Source organism: Pristiophorus japonicus, chromosome 4 (assembly GCF_044704955.1).
Source record: "Pristiophorus japonicus isolate sPriJap1 chromosome 4, sPriJap1.hap1, whole genome shotgun sequence".
Classification (NCBI taxonomy): Eukaryota; Metazoa; Chordata; class Chondrichthyes; family Pristiophoridae; genus Pristiophorus; species Pristiophorus japonicus.
In genome coordinates, this window is record NC_091980.1 from 239,747,897 (window position 1) to 239,774,400 (window position 26,504).

At 43.7% G+C, this 26,504-nt stretch overlaps 1 protein-coding gene across 4 annotated transcripts in view; it reads left to right on the plus strand.

Moving 5' to 3' along the window:
* Positions 1 to 26,504, plus strand: part of fermt2 (FERM domain containing kindlin 2) — a 144,520-nt gene that overhangs the window by 96,246 nt on the left and 21,770 nt on the right. For all 4 annotated transcript variants that reach the window (XM_070879200.1, XM_070879201.1, XM_070879202.1 and 1 more), the window contains 5 exons: positions 527 to 661; positions 1,482 to 1,531; positions 12,605 to 12,729; positions 19,319 to 19,425; positions 21,519 to 21,740. In XM_070879200.1, the coding sequence (XP_070735301.1) occupies positions 527 to 661; positions 1,482 to 1,531; positions 12,605 to 12,729; positions 19,319 to 19,425; positions 21,519 to 21,740 (639 nt within the window). The remainder of the gene's footprint in view (positions 1 to 526; positions 662 to 1,481; positions 1,532 to 12,604; positions 12,730 to 19,318; positions 19,426 to 21,518; positions 21,741 to 26,504) is intronic.

Sequence of the window (26,504 nt, forward strand, 5' to 3'; positions counted from 1 at the left end):
CTGGGCATCCCATAGCACTTCCCAGTCAATGAAGTACATTTGAAGTCTAGTCACTGGCATACTGTCTGAAGATTTGCATACAAGATGTGGTTGAGGAATAATGTTGGCTGGAACCGAGGACTCCCCTGCTCTTCAAATAGCAGAATGGGGTATTTCACCTCACCTGAGCGGGGCCTTGGTTTAACATCTCATCCAAAAGATGGTACCTCTGACAGTGCAGCACTTCCTCTGCCTGGATTATGTGCTCAAGTCTCTGGAATCCAGCTTAAAACCGGGCGAGAGTGCTTCGCCTGACTCAATGATGACATATAGTAGACTAGTAATATTTAAACTGGTAATATCTATCAAACTTCAACATAATACAGTACTCTACTAAGAAATCCTGCCTCCTGACAAAGAAAATAATTGAGATGCTCTTTCTCTCAATATTTTGTATCGCATCTAATGAATTGGGATGAAAGCTTGAAAAAAAACTTTGCTATTCTTTATTTAACAACTCTCATCAAGTTAGTTCTTTTTCTTCCAGTACCACATCAACAAATTGTCCATTATGTCGTCGGAGAACCACATGAACAACAGTGAAAAAGAAGTGGATGAAGTAGATGCAGCCCTATCTGATTTGGAGATTACTTTGGAAGGTGGCAAAACATCAACAATTCTGGTATGTAAAATCATATGCAATTTTTAGCATGTGATCCACTGAGCAAATCTGCTGTAATTGCATTTAGTCGTCATGTTTGGATTATGCAAAAACTGCTTGGTACCTAGAAATAGCCAGCATGTTGACAGCTAGTTGAGTCACTTATGCCCGTTGTCAGAACAAGCTGTAGCAAAAATTGTGAATTCACTTAAATGCAAAACTTCTGTGTTGCACAAGCTGCTTCCTATTAAAATTCTTGATTGCAGTAGAAGTGTTTTTGCGTATTTTATAATTCCTCCTTGTTAATACTTGTGCCTGTTGCCAAATGGTTCTAGGTCTAAAAGATATAGCAGATATGACATCTCAAATCTGGCGACCTCGGGACCGAGACTGAGCTGGTTTTCGGATTTTTCCAGATTTCAGACAAGAAAATCTATGGGCCGAAAATTCCGGCCTCGCCGGGTCCATATGAAGTGCTCACGGACCCTGCGAAGCCTTGCAAAAGCGTATTTTGGGGCGCAATGCATGTGTGCCAAAATCCAGCTTTTCCAATCTGTCAAGATTTCTCTGGAGGGTCCTCCGCATCCCCGCAGCAGATAACTAGTCCGGTCCACCAGTTTTTGGACAATAATTCTGGATTTTATTTTACTGAATATCAAATGGGATTTTCTCATGTCCAGTTTTCGGACAATTCCGATTTTCGGACAGCCGGATTTGAGACGTTGTACCTGTTACATAACCAAATAATGCAAATATTTGTAGAGAATTTAATTTGTTTTTTAAATGCAATGGAAAATCCTATCAAATTAGACTATTAACTGAGAGATTGTTCTTGTTTTAGGGTGATATCACTTCAATTCCTGAATTGGCTGACCATATAAAAGTGTTCAAGTAAGATTTTTTGGTTTACTTCTGCTCCCTTTTGAATCCTTCCCATTTCTACTACTTTCTCATTTTTTCACTTTCTGTGAAGGGGTTTATGCAATTAAGTCCTATGGGCCCAAGTTTCCACACGATAAAAAACGGGCGCCCCTCCGAGCTGGGTGCCCGTTTTTAGCGCCTAAAAAAAAAACCGCGCTATTCTCGAGTGTTCTGCAGCTCCTTGTCTGCCTGGCGCGGCACCCAGGGGGGCGGAGCCTACACTCTCTCCGATTTTGTAAGTGGGAGGGGGCGGGTACCATTTAAATCAGTTTTTTTCCTGCCGGCAACGCTGCGCGTGCACGTTGAAGCGTTCGGGTTCGCGCACGCGCAGTGTGAAGGAAATATTGGCACTCGGCCATCTTTGTAGCTGTTTAATTTTTGAACATTTTTTAATAAAAGCACATTGCCATCAGCACTGAGGCTTCTTGCAGTAGTCAGAAACACAGAAACATAGAAAATAGGTGCAGGAGCAGGCCATTCAGCCCTTCTAGCCTGCACCGCCATTCAATGAGTTCATGGCTGAACATGAAACTTCAGTACCCCCTGCCTGCTTTCTCGCCATACCCCTTGATCCCCCGAGTAGTAAGGATTTCATCTAACTCCCTTTTGAATATATTTAGTGAATTGGCCTCAACTTCTTTCACAGGTTCATCACTCTGGGTGAAGAAGTTTCTCCTCATCTCGGTCCTAAAAGGCTTACCCTTTATCCTCAGACTGTGACCCCTGGTTCTGGACTTCCCCAACATTGGGAACATTCTTCCTGCATCTAACCTGTCAAAACCTGTCAGAATTTTAAACGTTTCTATGAGGTCCCCTCTGATTCTTCTGAACTCCAGTGAATACAAGCACAGTTGATCCAGTCTTTCTTGATAGGTCAGTCCCACCATCCCGGGAATCAGTCTGGTGAATCTTCGCTGCACTCCCTCAATAGCAAGAATGTCCTTCCTCAAGTTAGGCGACCAAAACTGTACACAATACTCCAGGTGTGGCCTCACCAAGGCCCTGTACAACTGTAGCAACACCTCCCTACCCCTGTACTCAAATCCCCTCGCTATGAAGGCTAACATGCCATTTGCTTTCTTAACCGCCTGCTGTACCTGCATGCCAACCTTCAATGACTGATGTACCATGACACTCAGGTCTCATTGCACCTTCCCTTTTCCTAATCGGTCACCATTCAGATAATAGTCTGTCTCTCTGTTTTTACCACCGAAGTGGATAACCTCACATTTATCCACATTATACTTCATCTGCCACGCATTTGCCCACTCACCTAACCTATCCAAGTCACTCTGCAGCCTCATAGCATCCTCCTCGCAGCTCAAACTGCCACCCAACTTAGTGTCATCCGCAAATTTGGAGATACTACATTTAATCCCCTCGTCTAAATCATTAATGTACAATGTAAACAGCTGGGGACCCAGCACAGAACCTTGCGGTACCCCACTAGTCACTGCCTGCCATTCTGAAAAGTACCCATTTACTCCTACTCTTTGCTTCCTGTCTGACGACCAGTTCTCAATCCACGTCAGCACACTACCCCCAATCCCATGTGCTTTAACTTTGCACATTAATCTCTTGTGTGGGACATTGTCGAAAGCCTTCTGAAAGTCCAAATATACCACATCAACTGGTTCTCCTTTGTCCACTTTACTGGAAACATCCTCAAAATTCCAGAAGATTTGTCAAGCATGATTTCCCTTTCACAAATCCATGCTGACTTGGACCTATCATGTCACCATTTTCCAAATGCGCTGCTATGACATCCTTAATAATTGATTCCATCATTTTACCCACTACTGAGGTCAGGCTGACCGGTCAATAATTCCCTGTTTTCTCTCTCCTTCCTTTTTTAAAAAAGTGGGGTTACATTGGCTACCCTCCACTCGATAGGAACTGATCCAAAGTCAATGGAATGTTGGAAAATGACTGTCAATGCATCCGCTATTTCCAAGGCCACCTCCTTAAGTACTCTGGGATGCAGTCCATCAGGCCCTGGGGATTTATCAGCCTTCAATCCCATCAATTTCCCCAACACAATTTCCCGACTAATAAAGATTTCCCTCAGTTCCTCATCCTCCTTACTAGACCCTCTGACTCCTTTTATATCCAGAAGGTTGTTTGTGTCCTCCTTAGTGAATACCGAACCAAAATACTTGTTCAATTGGTCTGCCATTTCTTTGTTCCCCGTTATGACTTCCCCTGATTCTGACTGCAGGGGACCTACGTTTGTCTTTACTAATCTTTTTCTCTTTACATACCTATAGAAACTTTTGCAATCCGCCTTAATGTTCCCTGCAAGCTTCATCTCGTACTCCATTTTCCCTGCCCTAATCAAACCCTTTGTCCTCCTCTGCTGAGTTCTAAATTTCTCCCAGTCCCTGGGTTCGCTGCTATTTCTGGCCAATTTGTATGCCACTTCCTTGGCTTTAATACTACCCCTGATTTCCCTAGATAGCCACGGTTGAGCCACCTTCCCTTTTTTATTTTTACGCCAGACAGGAATGTACAATTGTTGTAATTCATCCATGCGGTCTCTAAATGTCTGCCATTGCCCATCCACAGTCAACCCCTTAAGTATCATTTGCCAATCTATCCTAGCCAATTCATGCCTCATACCTTCAAAGTTACCCTTCTTTAAGTTCTGGACCATGGTCTCTGAATTAACTGTTTCATTCTCCATCCTAATGCAGAATTCCACCATATTATGGTCACTCTTCCCCAAGGGGCCTCGCACAATGAGATTGCTAATTAATCCTCTCTCATTACACAACACCCAGTCTAAGATGGCCTCCCCCCCCCCCCCCCCCCCCCTAGTTGGTTCCTCGACATATTGGTCTACAAAACCATCCCTTATGCACTCCAGGAAATCCTCCTCCACCGTATTGCTTCCAGTTTGGCTAGCCCAATCTATGTGCATATTAAAGTCACCCATTATAACTGCTGCACCTTTATTGCATGCACCCCTAATTTCCTGTTTGATGCCCTCCCCAACATCACTACTACTGTTTGGAGGTCTGTACACAACTCCCACTAACGATTTTTGCCCTTTGGTGTTCTGCAGCTCTACCCATATAGATTCCACATCATCCAAGCTAATGTCTTTCCTAACTATTGCATTAATCTCCTCTTTAACCAGCAATGCTACCCCCACCTCCTTTTCCTTTTATTCTATCCTTCCTGAATGTTGAATACCCCTGGATGTTGAGTTCCCAGCCCTGATCATCCTGGAGCCACGTCTCCGTAATCCCAATCACATCATATTTGTTAACATCTATTTGCACAGTTAATTCATCCACCTTATTGCAGATGCTCCTTGCATTAGGACACAAAGCCTTCAGGCTTGTATTTTTAACACCCTTTGTCCTTTTAGAATTTTGCTGCACAGTGGCCCATTTTGTTCTTTGCCTTGGGTTTCTCTGCCCTCCACTTTTCCTCATCTCCTTTCTGTCTTTTGCTTTTGCCTCCTTTTTGTTTCCCTCTGTCTCCCTGCATTGGTTCCCATCCCCCTGCCATATTAGTTTAACTCCTCCCCAACAGCACTAGCAAACACTCCCCCTAGGACATTGATTCCGGTCCTGCCCAGGTGCAGACCGTCCGGTTTGTACTGGTCCCACCTCCCCCAGAACCGGTTCCAATGCCCCAGGAATTTGAATCCCTCCCTGCTGCACCACTGCTCAAGCCACGTATTCATCTGCGCTATCCTGCGATTCCTACTCTGACTAGCACGTGGCACTGGTAGCAATCCCGAGATTACTACTTTTGAAGTCCTACTTTTTAATTTAGCTCCTAGCTCCTTAAATTCGTTTCGTAGGACCTCATCCCTTTTTTTACCTATGTCGTTGGTACCAATGTGCACCACGACAACTGGCTGTTCTCCCTCCCATTTCAGAATGTCCTGCACCCGCTCCGAGACATCCTTGACCCTTGCACCAGGGTGGCAACATACCATCCTGGAGTCTCTGTTGTGGCCGCAGAAACGCCTATCTATTCCCCTCACCATTGAATCCCCTATCACTATCGCGCTCCCACTCTTTTTCCTGCCCTCCTGGGCAGCAGAGCCAGCCACGGTGCCATGAACTTGGCGGCTGCTGCTGCCCTCCCCTGATGAGTTATCCCCCCCCCCCCCCCCCCCAACAGTACTCAAAGCGGTGTATCTGTTTTGCAGGGGGATGACCACAGGGGACCCCTGCACTACCTTCCTTGCACTACTCTTCCTGCTGGTCTTCCATTCCCTATCTGGCTGTGGACCCTTCTCTTGCGGTAAGACCAACTCGCTACACGTGATACTCACGTCATTCTCAGCATCGTGGATGCTCCAGAATGAATCCACCCTCAGTCCCAATTCCGCAATGCGGGCCGTCGGGAGCTCGAGGCGGATACACTTCCCGCACACGTCGCCAGGGTGCAGGAAGCCTCAAAGTTGAGGCAGACGTTTCCCTCCCCACCGCCCGCCCGCCGTCGGGAACGAACGGAACGGCTCCCCCCCCTCTTTTCCCCCCCCCCCCCCCCTGCGGGAACGACCGATGGCTGAAGCACTTTCACACAGGTAGGAAGATGGTTTATTTAATCTTTTTGCTTATAAATGTTTATTCAGATTGGATTTATTTGTAGAAGTATAAATAAGGATTTATTATAGAATTTAATGACTTCCCTCCTCCCCGCCCCCCCCCCCCCCCTCCCCCCACCTCATTCTGGACGCCTAATTTGTAACCTGCGCCTGATTTTTTTTAATGTGTAGAACAGGTTTTTTCAGTTCTACAAAAATCTTCACTTGCTCCATTCTACTTTAGTTTGGAGTATATTTTCACTCTGGAAACTTTCAAATCAGGCGTCAGTGGCCGGACACGCCCTCTTTTGAAGAAAAAATTCTGTTCCAAAGTGGAACTGTTCTACCTGCCTAGAACTGCAGAAAAAAAAATGTGGAGAATTGCAATTTCTAAGATAGTCCGTTCTCCACCAGTTGCTCCTAAAAATCAGGCGCAAATCATGTGGAAACTTGGGCCCTATGTGACTATTTCCCTTTGAGTGGCTTTCTTGCAGAATACAGATCAATGGTTTCTCTTTCGGGAAACTGGAGAGCCGATAAAACTTGTAGAAGGTTGGCTGGTGGAATGTCTGTCCCCATTTGGGATCTGCTACTGTAGCAGTATGAAATGAGCATTGTAATTGCTTAGATCACTTGCTTGTTGGGAAAATTCTACTTGTTGCTGAAAGGGTCCAGCTTTTGGAGTTAAAATTTGCTCTGCTCTAAATTTTAGACTGGATATACCTGGTCTGATATTTTTATCGCCCTGGCACCAGCCGAAGTGCAACAGTTTGAAGCCAGGCCCCCTCTGACTCGAGGTCCCTGAAGCCACTCAAAGGTCTCGGCATAAGCAACAGCAGCCTTCCACCAGCTTTGCTGAAGCCACTGGAGGAGCACCTTGTAGGAGTAGAAAAGCTAGTAAGCCTTTAGGAAAGGCACTGTGGGTTGACATTTCAGTGTTTAGATTTAATCACCTTAATCTCGTTTGGTACTTTGGTCATTTTAAAGCAGCTTTTGAATCTGCAGAAAACTAGTGTGATGGGGCATATTGTAGGGAGCTCCCAGACCTACCCAAGCATCTGACCATTCAGAAACACAATAGTGTGCTCAGTGGTGGTCCTTGTGATCCCATGGCACTGATTGTATCTGAACTGTTCAGGCATTGTGAGGTTGTGCAGGGGTATCGTCTGTGTGCTGGGGGTAACTCCTGTCTCCAAGCAGCTATCCTCTTGCATTCCTGGGAGGGTGGAATAGTAGGGAATCGATGAGTGTCGCAGGATAGTTATGACAGCTGCCTTCGAAACTGACAAAGATTCGATCTTTCTGCAGTGAACACACACCAGCTGGACATTAATTGAATAATAACCTTCCCTGTTGATGAAAGCTGCTGGTACCTTGATGGCTACTTGAATGTAGTCTGAGTGTTCGCATCCATGGTAAAGAAAATATATTGGTTGATCCTGGCAAATAGGGCATTGGTAGCTTGCTTGATGCAGCTGTGTACTGCATACTGGGAGATATGAGTGAAGCGGGAGTTCGAGAGATGGAGCAGCGTCGTCAGAGAGGCCTACAAAAGGCCAGCATCGAGTTGGGGAGGCAGCGGGAGTTCGAGAGGTGGAGCAGTGTCGTCGGAGAGACCAGCTGGTGCAGCTGCAGCAGGGAGGCAAAAAAGTAGTAGAAAGAAATCGGAAGTTAACGTCACAGCCAAGGGGGTATGTGATTGGCTGGTGATTGGTAAGTAGTTTTTCTTTTTCTTTATCAGTAAGTAATCTTTAGCATTGTTGCCAAATTAAGTTAATCTAGGGGTGAAGTCATGGCAGGAGAGCTCGGACACATGTTATGCTCCTCCTGTATTATGTGGGAAGTCGGGGACGTTTCCAGTGTCCCTGACAACTACGTGTGCGGAAAGTGTACCAGCCTGCAGCTCCTGACGGACCGCATTGCGGCACTGGAGCTGCGGGTGAATTCACTTGAGTATCCTCGATGCTGAGAATGATGTGAATAGCGCGTTCACCCAGAGAGTGGTGAACCTGTGGAATTCTCTACCACAGAAAGTTGTTGAGGCCAATTCACTAAATATATTCAAAAAGGAGTTGGATGTAGTCCTTACTACTAGGGGGATCAAGGGGTATGGCGAGAAAGCAGGAATGGGGTACTGAAGTTTCATGTTCAGCCATGAACTCATTGAATGGTGGTGCAGACTCGAAGGGCCAAATGGCCTACTCCACCTATTTTCTATGTTTAGCGAGTTAGTCTTACCGTAGGTAAAGGGTACACAGCCAGATAGGGAATGGGTGACCAACAGGAAGAGCAGTGCAGGGGTCCCCTGCAGTCATCCCCCTGCAAAACAGATACACCGCTTTGGGTACTGTTGAGGGGGATGACTCATCAGGGGAGAGCAGCAGCAGCAGCCAAGTTCATTGCACCGTGGGTGGCTCTGCTGCACAGAAGGGCAGCAAAAAGAGTGGGAGACCTATAGTGAAAGGGGATTCGATTGTAAGGGGAATAGCTAGATGTTTCTGCGGCCACAATCGAGACTCCAGGATGGTATGTTGCCTCCCTGGTGCAAGGGTCAAGGATGTCTCTGAGCGGGTGCAGGACATTCTGAAAAGAGAGGGTGAACAGCCAGTTGTCATGGTTCATATAGGTTAAAAAAAACGGGATGAGGTCCTACAAGACTAATTTAGGCAGCTAAGAGCTAAATTTAAAAAGTAGGACCTCAAAAGTAGTAATCTCAGGATTGCTACCAGAGCCACGTGTTAGTCAGAGTAGGAATTGCAGGATAGCTCAGATGAATACGTGGCTTGAGGAGTGGTGCAGAAGGGAGGGATACAAATTCCTGGGACATTGGAACCGGTTCTGGGGGAGGTGGGAGTACAAACTGGACGGTCTGCACCTGGGCAGGACTGGAACCAATGTACTAGAGGGAGTGTTTGCTAGTGCTGTTGGAAGAGTTAAACTAACATGCCAGGGGGAGGGGAAACTATGCAAGGAGACCAAGGGAAATAAAATGGAGGCAGAAGCAAGAGAGAAAAAGAGAATAGTAAAAGTGGAGGGCAGAGAAACCCAAGGCAAAAAACAAAGGGCCACATTACAGCAAAATTCTAAAGAGGCAAAGTGTGTTTAAAAAGGCAGGCCTGAAGGCTCTGTGCCTCAATGCGAGGAGTATTCGGAATAAGGTGGACAAATTAACTGCGCAGATAGCAGTTAATGGATATGATGTAATTGGCATCACGGAGACATGGCTCCAGGGTGACCAAGGCTGGGAACTCAACATCCAGGGGTATTCAACATTTAGGAAGGATAGACAGAAAGGAAAAGGAGGCGGGGTGGCGTTGCTGGTTAAAGAGGAAATTAATGCAATAATAAGGAAGGAATTAGCTTGGATGATGTGGAATCGGTATGGGTGGAGCTGCGGAATACCAAAGGGCAGAAAACATTAGTGGAAGTTGTGTACAGACCACTAAACAATAGCAGTGAGGTTGGGGATAGCATCAAACAAGAAATTAGGGATGTGTGCAATAAAGATACAGCAGTTATCATGGGTGACTTTAATCTACATATTGATTGGGCTAGCCAAACTGGTAGCAATGTGTTGGAGGAAGACTTCCTGGAGTGTATTAAGGATGGTTTTCTAGACTAGTATTTTGAGGAACCAACTAGAGAGCTGGCCATCCTAGACTGGACAATGTGTAATGAGAAGGGACTAATTGGCAATGTTGTGCAGGGCCCCTTGGGGAAGAGTAGAATTCTTAAGATGGAGAGTGACACAGTTAATTCAGAAACTAGGGTCCTGAACTTAAGGAAAGGTAACTTTGACGGTATGAGGCGTGAATTGGCTAGAATAGACTGGCAAATGATACTTAAAGGGTTGACGGTGGATAGGCAATGGCAAACATTTAAACATCACATGGATGAACTTCAATAATTGTACATCCCTGTCTGGAGTAAAAATAAAATGGGGAAGGTGGCTCAACTGTGGCTAACCAGGGAAATTAAGGATAGTGTTAAATCCAAGGAAGAGGCATGTAAATTGGCCAGAAAAAGCAGGAAACCTGAGGACTGGAAGAAATTTAGAATTCAGCAGAGGAGCACGAAGGGTTTAATTAAGAGGGGGAAAATAGAGTACGAGAGGAAGCTTGCCGGGAACATAAAAACTGACTGCAGAAGCTTCTATAGATAGATGAAGAGAAAAAGATGAGTCAAGACAAACATAGGTCCCTTTCAGTTGGATTCAGGTGAATTTATAATGGGGATCAAAGAAATGGCAGACCAATTGAACAAATACTTTGGTTCTGTCTTCACAAAGGAAGACACAAATAACCACCTGGATGTACTAGGGGACTGAGGGTCTAGTGAGAAGGAGAACTGATATCTTTATTAGGTGGGAAATTGATGGAATTGAAGGCTGATAAATCCCTGGGGCCTGATAGTCTGCATCCCAGAGTACTTAAGGAAGTGAAATAGTGGATGCATTGGTTATCATTTTCCAACAGTCTATCGACTCTGGATCCGTTCCCATGGACTGGAGGGTAACTAATGTAACACCACTTTTTTAAAAAGGAGAGAGACAGAAAATGGGTAATTATAGACCGGTTAGCCTGACATCAGTAGTGGGGAAAATGTTGGAATCAATCATTAAGGATGAAATAGAAGCGCATTTGGAAAGCAGTGACAGGATCGGTCCAAGTCAGCATGGATTTATGAAAGGGAAATCATGCTTGACGAATCTTCTTGAATTTTTTGAGGATGTAACTAGCAGAGTGGACAAGGGATAACCAGTGGATGTGGTGTATTTGGACTTTCAAAAGGCTTTTGACAAGGTCTGCACAAAAGATTGGTGTGAAAATCAAAGCACATGGTATTGAGGGTAATGTACTGACGTGGATAGAGAACTGGTTGGCAGACAGGAAGTAGAGAGTCGGGATAAAGGGGTCCTTTTCAGAATGGCAGGCAGTGACTAGTGGAGTGCCGCAGGGCTCCGTGCTGGGACCCCAGCTCTTTACAATATACATTAATGATTTGGATGAAGGAATTGAGTGTAATATCTCCAAGTTTGCAGGTGACACTAAACTGGGTGGCGGTGTGAGCCATGAGGAGGACGCTAAGAGGCTGCAGGGTGACTTGGACAGGTTGGGTGAGTGGGCAAATGCATGGCAGATGCTGTATAATGTGGATAAATGTGAGGTTATCCACTTTGGGGGCAAAGACACAAAGGCAGAATATTATCTGAATGGTGGCAGATTAGGAAAAGGGGAGGTGCAATGAGACCTGGGTGTCATGGTTCATCAGTCATTGAAAGTTGGCATGCAGGTACAGCAGGCAGTGAAGGCAAATGATATGTTGGCCTTCATAGCTAGGGGACTTGAGTATAGTAGCAGGGAGGTCTTACTGCAGTTGTACAGGGCCTTAGTGAGGCCTCACTTGGAATATTGTGTTCAGTTTTGGTCTCCTAATCTGAGGAAGGATGTTCTTGCTATTGAGGGAGTGCAGCAAAAGTTCACCAGACTGATTCCAGGGATGGCAGGACTGACATATGAGGAGAGACTGGATTAACTGGGCCTTTATACATTGGAGTTTAGAAGGATGAGAGAGGATCTCATAGAAACGTATAAGATTCTGACGGGACTGGACAGGTTAGATGCAGGAAGAATGTTTCTGATGTTGGGAAAGTCCAGAACCAGGGGTCACAGTCTTCGAATAAGGGGTAGGCCCTTTAGGACTGAGATGAGGGGAAACTTCTTCACTGAGTTGTTAACCTGTGGCATTCCCTGCTGCAGAAAGTTGTTGATGCCAGTTCATTAGATGTATTCAAGAGTGAGTTAGATATAACCCTTACAGCTAAAGGGATCGAGGTGTATGGAGAGAAAGCAGGAAAGGGGTACCGAGGTGAATGATCAGCCATGATCTTATTGAATGGTGGTGTAGGCTCGAAGGGCCGAATGGCCTACTCCTGTACGTATTTTCTATTTTTCCTCTAATTCTGGCCTCTTGCGCATCCTTGATTTATAATCGCTTCACCATGGCGGTCATGCCTTCAATTGCTGAGGCACTGGAAATCCCTCTACCTCTCTCCTCAAGATGCTCCTTGTTGTAAATAATTAATTAAATTCCATTGTGATTGATTTTAAATGCCATGTTTTAAATTTATTTTAAGTTTTTGTGTATTTTTTGGGATATTCCCATTCATACTTGTGGCGTGTCCGTATATACAGAAACTCACCCCAAATATGAATGGGAATGCCCCTACTTTGGTTGGGCTGGCCCACATGGTCACAGGGATGTGTGTGAAGCGCCTACTTCCCAGGGATACGTGGGCCTCTACGTAAGCCTTTGCGTACAGGCCCAGGACCACAATGCTCCAAACCTCCCGGCCCACCGGGTAAGTTCGTAGAAATTTTTCAAGTCAGAGGCATTTGTCCGCGGAAAGCTTCCAACCGCAATTTCTGGGCCATTGTTTAACTGCTGTGAACGAGTGGGACTTTAATTTATTAAAATGTTTTTGTCTCCTTCAGACCAAAGAAATTAACACTAAAAGGTTACAAGCCATATTGGTGCACATTTAAAGACACCTCCATTTCCTGCTACAAAAGCAAAGATGAATCCCATGGACCTCCAGCTCATCAGATGAACTTGCGAGGTAAGGGCTACTTTTAGAACGACAATCAGCGGCATCCAGTATCTGCTGGAGAAGGTAGAAAAGCATGCCAGTTTGATGAAGTACTTTTATTGTAAGGCAGAACAAGTAGTGATGAGTCCAATGCAGCGCAAGTCCCTGTGGATCACAATTAGTGGATCTGTCTGGAAGTGAGAGATGGACACACTGCCATCATTTTCAGGGAGTAAAAGAAAATGATGTGGTAGCAGGCGGCATAGTTCAGATAGATACTGTTCCCAAGGCTGGGAACTGAATATTCAGGGGTATTTGCCATTTCGTAAGGATAAGCAGAAAGGAAAAGGAGGTGCGTTAGCTCTTGCTAAAGGATGAAATCAGTGCAGTAGTGAGAAATGATCTTGGCTCAAAAGATCAAGATGTAGAATTAGTTTGGGTGGAGATAAGAAATAGTAAGAGTTAGAAGTCACCAGAGGGAATAGTCTATAAGCCCCCTAACAGTAGCTGCACTGTAGGACGGAGTACTAATCAAGAAATAATGAAGGCTTGTAAGAAAGATACAGCAATAATCATGGGTGATTTTAGTCTTGGACAAATCAAATTGGCAACGGTAGCCTTAAGAGCTCATAGTGTATTCGGGATAGTTTCTTAAAACAATACATTGTGGAACCAACTAGTGAGCAGACTGTTTTAGATCCGGTAATGTGTAATGAGACTGGATTAGTTAATGCCATAGTATAATAGTGTCCTCTTGGGAAGAGTGATAATAGCATGATAGAATTTCAAATTCAGTTTAAGGATGAGAAAGCTAGGACTTAAACTAATGTCCTGAACTTAAATAAAGGCAATTACAATGGTATGAAGGCAGAGTTGGCTAAAGTGGACTAGAAAAATATATTGAAGGGTAAGACAGTAGATAAGCAGTGGCAGACATTTAAGGAGATATTTCATAACTCTCAACAAAGATATATTCCAGTGAGAAGGATGAACCACCCATGGCTAACTAAGGAAGGGACAAAGTGTAATGTAGCCAAGTTTGCTGATCGATAGATAGATGGGAAAATAAGTTGTGAGGAGGATGCAAAGAATCTGCAAAGGGATATAGATAGGCGAAGTGAGTGGGCAAAAATTTGGCAAATGGAGCATAATGTGGGAAACTGAGGTAATTCATTTTGGTAGGAAAAATAAAAAAGCAAATTATTTAAGTGGGGCAAGATTACAAAATGCTGAAGTACAGAGGGATTTGGGTGTCCTTGTACATGAAAAACACAACGTTGGCATGCAGATAAAGCAAGTAATTAGGAAGGCAAATGGATGTTGGCCTTTTATTGCAAGGAGGATGGAGTATCAAAGTAGGGAAGTCCTGCTACAGCTGTTGGTGAGACCACACCTGGAGTACTGAATATCGTTTTGGTCTCCTTATTTAAGGAGGGATATACTTGCATTGGAGGTAGTTCAGAGAAGTTGCATGAAGTTGATTCCTGAGATGAAGGGATTGTCTTATGAAGAAAGGTTGAGCAAGTTGGTCCTATACTCATTGGAGTTTAGAAGAATGAGGGGTAATCTTATTGAAATGTATACAATTCTGAGGGAATTGGACAGCGTAGATGCAAAGAGGAAGGGTCCCCTCGTGGTAGAATCTAGAACTAGGGAGCAGAGTTTCAGAATAAGGGGGCGCCCATTTAAAACTGAAATGAGGAGGAATTTCTTCTGAGTGTCGTGAATCTTTGGAATTCTCTACCCCAGAGAACTGGAGGCTAGGTCATTGAATATATTTAAGGTAGAGATAGGCAGATGTTTGAATTATATGGGAGTCCAGGGTTAATGGGAGCGAGCAGGGAAGTGGAGTTGAGGACCAGATCAGATCAGCCATGATATTGAATGGCGGAGCAGGCTCGAGAGGCCAAATGGCCAATTCCTCCCCCTATTTCGTATGTTCTTTCCTCTTCCCTCCTGCTTCAACCCCCTCCTCCCAGCATCCAATCCCTAAGGAACAAAACTTAAGAATTGGGAGCAGGAGTAGGCCATTCAGCCCTTTGAACCTGTTCTACCATTCAACAAGATCATGGCTGATCATCTACCCTAGCTCCACCTCCCTGCACTATTCCAATATCACTTGATTCCCTTAGTATCCAAAAAAACTATCAATCTCTGTCTTGAATATACTCAGAGCATCCACAGCTCTTTGGAGTAGAGAATTCCAAAGACTCTGAACCCTTTGAGTGAAGAAATTTCTCCTTATCTCAGTCCTAAATGGCTGATGCTTTATTCTGAGTCTGTAACCCCTGGTTCTAGATGCCCAGCATCAGCCCTGTAAGAATTTTGTATGTTTCAAATGAGATCACCTCTCATTCATCTAAACTCCAGGGAATGTAGGCCTAGTCTACTCAATTTCAACTCTTGGGACAATCCTCTCATCTCTGGATTCCATCCAGTGAACCTTTGTTTCCCTCTAAGACAAGTATATTCTTCCTTGGGTAAGGAGATCAAAACTACACAGTACTCCAGGTGTGGCCTCACCAAGGCCCTATTTAATTGTAGTAAGATTTCTTTACTCTTGTACTCCAATCCCTTTAATAAAGGCTAACATACCATTTGCTTTCCTAAATGCTTGCTGAATCTGCATGTTAACTTTCTGTGATTTGTGTACAAAAACAACCAGGTCCCTCATGACTACCAACATTTCCCAGTCTCTTGCCATTTAAAAAAAATTCTGCTTTTCTATTTTTCCTACCAAAGTGGATAACTTCACATTATATTCCATCTGCCAGGTTTTTGCCCATTCACTTAACTTATCCCACATCCTTTTGCTTACTTTCCCACAATTTTACAGTCAGCAAACTTGGATACATTACACGTGGTCCCTTCATCCAAGTCATTGATATAGATTGTAAATAGCTGAGGCCCCTGCAGTGCCCCACTAGTTACAGCCTGCCAACCCAAAAATGATTTGTTTATTCCTAATATCTACTTAGAGCTAAGGAAACAGCTAAGAGGAAGCCAGGAGAGTTGGAGGGTATTAAAAACAGAAAAAGCTGTAAATACTCAGTAGGTTAAGCAGCATCTGTGGAGAGAAACAAAGTTAACATCTCTGGTTGCTGATCTTTTGTCAGAAGTAGAAAAAGTTAAAGATGTGACCCATTTTTAAAGAAATTCAGAGGAGGGGGGAGGAAAAGAAAGGTCTATGATAGGGTGGAAGACAGAAGAGATTAAATGACGCAAGGGATGATGGTAACGGGAGAAATAAAGAAGCAAAAGATGGAAATAGCAAAACCATCTCAATGAGCTGCTGTGAAAGAACGTGGGCAGACGTAATGATCTGAAATGATTGAACTCTGAGTCCGGAAGGCTCTAAAGTGCCTTGTCGACAGATGAGGTACAGTTCCTCGAGCGATTAGGCACTTTTACAGACTTCCTTACTCAACATTGAGTTCAACAATTTCAGATCATAACCTCTTGCTTCAAACTTGCAACATCTCTAACAGTTTCCAATTCTGACGAAAGGTCATCGACCGGAAACAACATCTCTGCACAGATGATGCCTGACCTGAGTATTTCCAGCATTTTGTTTTTATTTCAGATTTTCAGCATCTGCATCATTGTGCTTTTGAGGTGGGGGGAGGGTCTATTTTCCATCTGCTGTCCCATTTGTGGAAAACCAATCACAACCATTCATTTCAGGTTAACAACCACGTTGTGCTGCATTCAAATGCTGTTTGTTAGGCATAGTATAAATGTACTTCTGAATAACATCCCGTGATATACTTGCCTAACAAAAATCTATTGATCTCCATCTTAGAAATTTCAATTGACTAAACATCCACAGCCTTTTGGGGGAGAGAGTTCAGCTTTCTGATTGTGTCATACTGTGGTTACCACTTTTGCAAGTGCTCCTGCCTTCAAGTAATGGGCTGTATCTTGCAAAGAATTTCTCTCCCTGTTTTACTTGGCTTCGGGTTGCTCCCAGTACAATTAAAATGATTTTAAAAACTCTGTACGGAGGAAAATTTCCTCTGATAACTATTGGCAGCAAAATCATAAAAGGATTGTTGCTTTACTGCACTGTCCTCCTGGCCAGCCTTCCATCCTGCACCCTTCATAAACTTCAGGTTATCCAAAACTCTGCTACCTGTATCCTATCCTGCGCCAAGTCCTTGCTGATCTAGATTGGCTCCCAGTCACCAAGCACCTCAATTCAAAATTCTCATCCTTTTGTTTAAATCCCTCCATAGCTTTGCACCCCTTCCCCATTTCTGTAACCTTGAGGACCACCCCACCCCAACGCTCCATTCCTCTGACTCGAGCCTAATTCCATTCCCTTAACCCCACCATTGATGATCGTATCCTCAGCAGCCTAGGGCCCACACTCTAATTCTGTGAGTAAACCCCACTGCCTCTCCACTTTCCTTGAAAGTTACCTTTCTGACCCAAGCCTTTGTTCATCCCTCCCAATATCTCCTTTGGCTTGGTGTCTATTTTTTCTTGCACCTCTATGAAATGGCTTGGAATGTGCTTCTATGTTAAAATTGCTGTATAAATGAAAGTTGTTATCCTGTTTGTCGCTACCATCACAATGTATCTGTACATGCAAGTGTTACTTTTACCTAGAGTTTAGCTCACCAGGAGAACAATGGTTATTCAGCTAGTTCATTGGGGAAGGGTCTCCATCTAGAAGAACAGATTACGAACATTTGGGACAGAATTTTATTTGCTCTCCTGGGTAAAAAAATAAATGAGATTTTAAGAAATCTGCAAGAGATGTTTGATTGGTGTGATCTGAATTACTGCTCTAGATCTGATATTAAACTGGGCAATAATCATTTCAAATTATTCAGGTGGATTTTGTTCTGAACTTATGGATTGATTAGTCATCAGCTCCTGACAGTGAGTGAAGTGAGAAGGAGGAACTGAAGGAAATCCTTATTAGGTGGGAAATTGTGTTAGGGAAATTGATGGGATTGAAGGCTGATAAATCCCTGGGGTCTGATAGTCTGCATCCCAGAGTACTTAAGGAAGTGGCCCTAGAAATATTGGATGCATTGGTGGTCATTTTCCAACAGTCTAACAATTCTGGATCAGTTCCTATGGACTGGAGGGCACCTAATGTAATACCACTTTTTAAAAAGGAGGGAGAGAAAACGGGTAATTATAGACCAGTTAGCCTGACATCAGTAATGGAGAAAATGTTGGAATAAATCATTAAGGATGAAATAGCAGTGCATTTAGAAAGCAGTGACAGGATCGAACCAAGTCAGCATGCATTTATGAAGGGGAATTCATGCTTGACAAACCACCTGGAATTTTTTGAGGATATAAACTAGTAGAGTGGACAAGGGAGAACCAGTGGATGTGGTGTATTTGGACTTTCAAAAGGCTTTTGACAAGGACCCACACAAGAGATTGATGTGCAAATTCAAAGCACATGGTATTGGGGATAATCTACTGATGTGGATAGAGAACTGGTTGGCAGACAGGAAGCAGAGAGTCAGGATAAACTGGTCCTTTTCAGAATGGCAGGCAGTGACTAGTGGAGTGCTGCAGGGCTCAGTGCTGGGACCCCAGCTCTTTACAATATACATCAATGATTTGGGTGAAGGAATTGAGTGTAATATCTCCAAGTTTGCAGATGACACTAAACTGGGTGGCGGTGTGAGGGGGATGCTAGGAGGCTGCAGGGTGACTTGGACAGGTTAGGTGAGTGGGCAAATGCATGGCAGATGCAGTATAATGTGGATAAATGTGAGGTTATCCACTTTGGGGGCAAAAATGCGAAGACAGAATATTATCTGGATGGCGGCAGATTAGGAAAAGGGGAGGTGCAACGAGACCTGGGTGTCATGGTTCTTCAGTCATTGAAAGTTGGCATACAGGTACAGCAGGCGGTGAAGACGGCAAATGGTATGTTGGCCTTCATAGCTAGGGGATTTGAGTATCGGAGCAGGGAGGTCTTACTGCAGTTGTACAGAGCCTTGGTGAGGCCTCACCTGGAATATTGTGTTCAGTTTTGGTCTCCTAATCTGAGGAAGAATGTTCTTGCTATTGAGGGAGTGCAGCGAAGGTTCACCAGACTGATTCCTGGGATGGCAGGACTGACCTGTGAGGAGCGACTGGATCAACTGGACCTTTATACCATTGGAGTTTAGAAGGATGAGAGGGGATCTCATAGAAACATATAAAATTCTGATGGGATGGGACAGGTTAGATGCGGATAGAATGTTCCCGATGTTGGGGAAGTCCAGAACCAGGGGACACAGTCTTCGGATAATGGGGAAGCCATTTAGGACTGAGATGAGGAGAAACTTCTTCACCTAGAGTTGTTAACCTGCGGAATTCCCTGCCGCAGAAAGTTGTTGATGCCAGTTCATTGGATATATGCAAGAGGGAGTTCGATATGGCTCTTATGGCTAAGGGGATCAAGGTGTATGGAGAGAAAGCAGGAAAGGGGTACTGAGGTGAATGATCAGCCATGATCTTATTGAATGGTGGTGCAGGCTCGAAGGGCCAAATGGCCGCCTACTGCACCTATTTTCTATGTTTCTAATATGTTTTAAAAGTAAGCCACATTTATACTCTTGATGAAATTACTGGTGATTTCTACTATAATTTGATGCAACAGGTTGTGAGGTGACTCCTGATGTAAACATATCTGGACAAAAGTTCAATATCAAGTTGCTGATACCAGTGGCAGAGGGGATGAATGAAATCTGGCTCCGTTGTGATAATGTAAGTACGAATAAGTTTATCATTTCAGAATTCAAAAGAAACTTACTGCTATGAATAATGTTTACATTGATTTAATGTGAACAATATATCCAAGAAGAAAATACAAATGATCTCTAATCCTAAAGTCAATACAAATCCTGTTAAATTCTGGAAAATAATTTCTAGTTTTAATGGGCTCAAGTTTCGGAGCCCTACTAAAACAGAAATTGCGCTGAATACTTACCTCGCGATTCTCTGATATATGTTGGGCCATTTCCAGCTCGGCGCGGCGCAGCAGGAGCTGCTGGGGGCGGAGCTACAGCCCTGCGCCAAAAAAAGTGCCGGCAGCTGCGTGCGTGCGCAGTAGCTCCTGGCCCTCCCAGTGCGTCCTGTCTCTGGGTGACGACCCTATCCCTGGCCAAAGGGACATCGCCCCTATCCCGGGCAGAGTGGCCTGACTGCTCTTGCCTCTGGCGGCAGGACCTGCCCAGCACCCTAACAGGGGTGGCCCCGCCCGAACTCAGCGGCAGTGAGGCCTGCCCAACCGGCATCGCCTCGGGTGTGGGCCCCGCCCAAACTCCTCGTTGGCGGAGGGGCCCGCCCGACCGGTATCTCATTGGGGGCGGGCCCCGCCCAAGCATTTCTTCAGCAGGCTGATGGAGGGCTCCTGGTGCTGCAGTAGGTGAGCAGAAACTTTAAATGTTTTATTTTTATTGACTTATTGATTCATTTATCATTGATGATGGCTTTTTATTGGTTAAAAAAGTGAAGTGTTTAAAGCTTTGTAAAATCCCCTAACTTCCCCCCTTCTCCTTCATTCCCCCCACCCCCCCATTTCTCACTACCTGCGCCTAATTTCTAAAGTGTAGGCAAGGTTTTTCTGAGCGTTCTAAAATCGAGACTTACTCCATTCTAAGTTAGTTTGGAGTAACTTCGCTGCCTAAACAGGTGTAAGTGGCTGGTGACGCCCATTTTGGGGGGAAAAAAACTGTACTAAAACGAAACTATTCTAACTAACTAGAACTGGAGCAAACTAAATGCTGAGAATTGCGATTTCTAAGATACTCCATACTAAACTAGTTACTCCAAAAAAAAATAGGAGCAACTCGAGCTGAAATTTGGGCCAATAATAACTTGGTTTCTGTTTTATTTCCAATGTGTCTTTGTGATTGTGACTGCTTTAATTAGTAAAATATTGAATAAATATGTAACATAAATACATGCTTACCAATTGCATCCTACTTGGGCAAAACACTTTTGTATACACCGATATGAATGTTAATGTAATTTAAGACTCATTTGAACCTCGAGTACAATGGTGGATTGCAAAAAAAAAATTGTAACCTGCAAAACGTTGCTTGGTAAAATGTTTTCCCTTCCCCTCAATTCCGTATTCCTGTGTCACTTGTCCTCTTATCCAATGCAAGTGAAATATCCATCAGTGGCTAATCACGTAGGTCAATGTACCATTGGAAAAATGGACAGACTCCCCAAACACAATCCCAAACATTCTGGAAAACCCCACGTATTCGAAGTAGAATTTGTCTTACTGGATCATAATTAACAAGTGGACCTGATTATAAACTGACAAAATTATGGAACAGTTAAATCACTGTCCCCATCTGTCTCTTCTCTTCCTCCTGCCCCAGTCTGCGCTCTTTGACCTTGTAACATGATTGTGATAACTTGCTTTAAAGTTTCTAATTTGTTAATACGTAAGAGTAATTTAATACATCACTCGTTTGTGAGGGCCATATAAATCAGTTGTACATGGTGATAAAAATTGGTATCCACTTTGATACTGATGTTAATGGAGACTTCATAGCTTTTCTATTTAGTGTTTAAAAATATGAACATGGCATTGCTGTAAATATCTTGTAATCTTTATGACTTAATTAGCTGCAATTCTGACTGAAGGGCACCTCCATGAACTGAGATATAAAACCTGACTTGCCTGATGCCTGATGACATTTGATTATGATAGTGAATAGTTTTGACTACAAAGAATGTTTGTTGATAAATATTGAAATCCAAGAAAATCAGTATTCAAGTGAACAGCTTAAAAAGGGGTAAAATACTTTCCTTTTGAATTTACATTTTATTCCTTGTATCAGGAAAAGCAGTATGCACAGTGGATGGCAGCCTGCAGACTAGCATCAAAGGGCAAGACGATGGCAGACAGCTCATACAGCCTTGAGGTGCAGAATATCTTATCGTTTTTGAAGATGCAGCATTTAAACCCTGACCCACAGGTTATTCCAGACCAGAATTCAACAGACATCAATCCAGAGTGCTTTGTGTCGCCTCGCTATTTGAAAAAGTATAAAAACAAGCAGGTATTTTACCAAGAAATCCTTTTTCTGCTGGCTTATAAATTGACACTTTTACATTCATCTTAATTGTGACATGTTTGCAGGATGAAATGTAACTGGTGAAATTATGGGGGAATTTTAACACTTGTACCCACTGGGAGCGGGGTTGGGGATGAACCTGGTGGTGCTTGCGAAACCCAGATGTCCTGATCCCGTTACCCCTCCCTTCTCCCCCCCCCCCCACCCCCCCCCCCCCCTCCCCCTGGGCATACTATGGAGTTTTAACTCCACAGCAAGCGTGTGATATCTCTGACTAGTTCCCCCGGAAGTCAGCCTAATGTACAGGCTTGGCTTCCATTCAGGTGGGGAATGCTGGAGAAGAGGCTGCAGTCTTGGCTCGGTCTGATCCCCGGCCCAGGGGGATTTGTATGAGACGGTGGTGGAGCTTGGGGGCCGGGGTAGGGGCAACACGTCCTCCAAGCCCAGAAGGTGTGCTCCCCCGAGGCTGTACTTGCCTCGATGCAGCTGCTGGGATTCCTCAGGCCCAGGAATCCCCCTTCCCCAGTCCCACCTCTGAAACAGGAAGTGGGCAGGTTGGGGTCAGGATTCAGATATTTAACATTTTAACCTCCCACCTGACCAAACCTGCCTGTTTTTGGGGTTAAAATCCCCCCCCCCCCCCGAGAGTGAATGATCTGGGATATATGTTAGTTGGGGTCAAAAATATATAATCCTGTTTGAAGTGTACACAGCATTAACTTTGTTCCAATGCAATTTGCGCTCACTTCTAGTAAACTGATGTATCAGTCAAAAGTTCAGGAAAATTTCACAATCCTTCCATCAGAAATGTCATTATGCAGCAACTATCCATGATGCATAGCAGCTTTTGTGACCTGCAAAACTGTGTATAACTTGTACACTGATTCAAACAGTACTCTCTCTTTTAAAATAATTCTGTTCTTCACTTATTTATCATCCACTTAGTTTATAGGTAGTTGTCTAAATCCCAGAGTTTTACTTCATTTGCAGTGATGAATATGATCATTCTGTCATTTTTCTCATTCTGCAGTGCATAAAAGTCTTGGTCAGAAACCTGTTTTCCCCTCTGGCAAATGATACTTAAAGGGTTCACGGTGGATAGGCAATGGCAAACATTTAAAGATCACATGGATGAACTTCAACAATTGTACATCCCTGTCTGGAGTAAAAATAAAATGGGGAAGATGGCTCAACCATGGCTAACAAGGGAAATTAAGGATAGTGTTAAATTCAAGGAAGTGGCATATAAATTGGTCAGAAAAAGCAGCAAACCTGAGGACTGGGAAAAATTTAGAATTCAACAGAGGAGGACAAAGGGTTTAGTTAGGAGGGGGAAATAGAGTATGAAAGGAAGCTTGCCGGGAACATAAAACCTGACTGAAAAAGCTTCTAGATATGTGAAGAGAAAAAGATTAGTGAAGACAAACGTAGGTCCCTTGCAGTCAGATTCAGGTGAATTTATAATGGGGAACAAAGAAATGGGAGACCAGTTGAACAAATACTTTGATTCTGTCTTCACGAAGAAAGACACAAATAACCTTCCGGAAGCACGAGGGGACCAAGGGTCTAGTGAGAAGGAGGAACTGAAGGATCTCCTTATGAGGTGGGAAATTGATGGGATTGAAGGGCGATAAATCCCCAGGGCCTGATAGTCTGCATCCCAGAGTACTTAAGGAAGTGGACCAAGAAATAGTGGATGCATTGGTGATCATTTTCCAACAGTCTATCGACTCTGGATCAGTTCCTATGGACTGGAGAGTAGCTAATGTAACACCACTTTTTTAAAAAAGGAGGGAGAGAAAAAACTGGTTAACCTGACATCAGTAGTGGGGAACATGTTGGAATCAATTAAAGATGAAATAACCGCGCATTTGGAAAGCAGACAGGATCGGGCCAAGCCAACATGGACTTATGAAAGGGAAATCATGCTAAATCTTCTAGAATTTTTTGAGGATGTAACTAGTAGAGTGGACAAGGGAGAACCAGTGGATGTGGTGTATTTGGACTTTCAATAGGCTTTTGACAAGGTTCCACACAAGAGATTGGTGTGCAAAATCAAAGCACATGGTACTGGGGGTAATGTACTGATGTGGATAGAGAACTGGTTGGCAGACAGGAAGCAGAGAGTCGGGATAAATGGGTCCTTTTCAGAATGGCAGACAGTGACTAGTGGGGTGCCGCAGGGCTCGGTGCCGGGACCCCAGCTATTTACAATATACATTAATGATTTGGATGAAGGAATTGAGTGTAATATCTCCAAGTTTGCAGATGACACTAAACTGGGTGGCAGTGTGAGCTGTGAGGAGGATGTGAAGAGGCTGCAGGGTGACTTGGACCAGTTAGGGGAGTGGGCAGTTGCAGTATAATGTGGGTAAATGTGAGATTATTCACTTTGCGGGCAAAAACACAGGCAGAATATTATCTGAATGGCGGCAGATTAGGAAAGGGGGACGTGCAACAAGACCTGGATATCATGGTACATATATCATTGAAAGTTGTCATGCAGGTACAGCAGGCGGTGAAGGCGGCAAATGGTATGTTGACCTTCATAGCTAGGGGTTTTGAGTATAGGAGCAGGGAGGTCTTAACTGGAGTTGTACAGAGCCTTGGTGAGACATCAATGGAATATTGTGTTCAGTTTTAGTCTCCTAATCTGAGGAAGGACATTCTTGCTATTGAGGGAGTGCAACGAAGGTTCAACAGACTGATTCCTGGGATGGCAGGACTGACCTATGAAGAGAGACTGGATCAATTGGGCCTGTAGTCACTGGAGTTTAGAAGGATGAGAGGGGATCTCACAGAAACATATAAAATTCTGACGGGACTAGACAGGTTAGATGCAGGAAGAATGTTCCCAATGCTGGGGAAGTCCAGAACCAGGGGACATAGTCTAAGGATAAGGAGTAAGCCATTTAGGACTGAGATGAGGAGGAACTTCTTCACTGAGTTGTTAACCTGTGGAATTCCCTGCCGCAGAGTTGTTGATGCCAGTTCATTGGATATATTCAAGAGGGAGTTAGATATGGCCTTTAAAGGGATCAAGGGATATGGAGAGAAAGCAGGAAAGGGGTAGTGAGGTGAATGATCAGCCATGATCTTATTGAATGGTGGTGCAGGGCTGAATGGCCTACTCCTGCACCTATTTTCTATGTTTCTATGAATACCTACCTCTTTTCACCCTTAAAGTTTTGATGTTGGTTGTAGAAGGAATTTTTGCCAACTCTGCAAGTTCAATTTAATCTTGATGTGTTTGTGAAATGAAAGCCTCTAATCTTGGAGTTGCGATTCAAAACAGGTCTTTGAGTCATATGGTACTTCTCCTGTTCTGAAAATGTGTTGGCCAGGAGAATCATTGCAGGTTCTTGAATCTTTTGTTTCTAGGAACTTTCCTAATTGAACCATCTGTATGAGATTCTGGTCTCAGATTGTGCAGCAATAGGATTCATTTTAAGTAAAACATGCATTTTTATAATGCTTTTCATGACCTCTGGAAATCCCTAAGCACTTTACAGTCAACGAATTACTTTTGAAGTATAGTCACTGCTATAATGTGAAACACAGCAGCCAACTTGCATACAGCAAGGTTCTACAATTGGCAATGAGCAGGTAATCTGTTATGGTGACGTTGGTTGAGGGATAAATATTGACGAGGACACTGGAGAACACCCTGCTCTTCAAAATAGTGCTATTAGATCTTCTTTGTCCACCTGAAGGCAAACAGGGCTTTGGTTTATCATCTGAAAGATGGCACCTCTGACCGTGCAGCACTCCCTCAGTACTGCACTGGCATGTCAGCCTAGATTTGTGTGCTCAAGTCTCTGTAGTGGGACTTGAACCCGCAATTATCTGACACTGAGGCAAGAATGCTACGTCTGAGCCATAGCTAATGCCTAGGTTGACCCCATGACCTCTTCCCAATTAATGTATTCTTTATGGGTGGGCATGTATTGATGTTTATATCTATTAAGGATGGGATTTGTTTCCACAAGTTGCTATTTTGGGCTGAATGTATAGAAGCCTTGATATTTAGCCTTATTCCAGAAAGCTGGCACATTGAATAGACTTGAAGATCTTGTGAATTCAGCTTGAGGTTTTTGAATGAAGATATATTGCCTTCTGATACTTGCTACCTCTGCACCTCTTGGGTAATTCTCTCAATGAGTTCAGTACTTAACAATACATTCAGATGTGTAGTTTCCTGCTATTACTGAAGTTATTAAATTATTGCACTGATGCTTGCACTTCAACCTATTAGATTGAGACAATGAGGCATCATTTAAAACTCCAGGGATCAGAAGTAATAGTGCATCATCCCTTTTATCAATCCAAAAAGTATAAAATGACACTTTTTAGGTCCAACTATTCACCAAATGTTGAATCTTTAAATGAATAAATTCTGATTAATGCCAAAAATCTACAAATCGATCAGAATATGTCCAGGCAACTATAGACCAGTCAGCTTAACATTGGTGGTCAGCAAAGTAATGGAATTCCTACTAAAGGAGAAAATAGAAGACCATCTAGAAACCAAAAATTATAATAATGAATAGTCAGCATGGATTTCAAAAGGGAAAGTCTTGCTTAACCAACCTCATTGAATATTTTGAAGAGGTAACTGAGAGTAGTTGAGGGTAATACAGTGGAAGTAATTTATCTATCTAAATTTTCAACAGGCCTTCGATAAGATACCACATAATAGACTGATGGATAAGGTCAGAGAATGCAGAGTCAGGGGACAATAGCAGGATG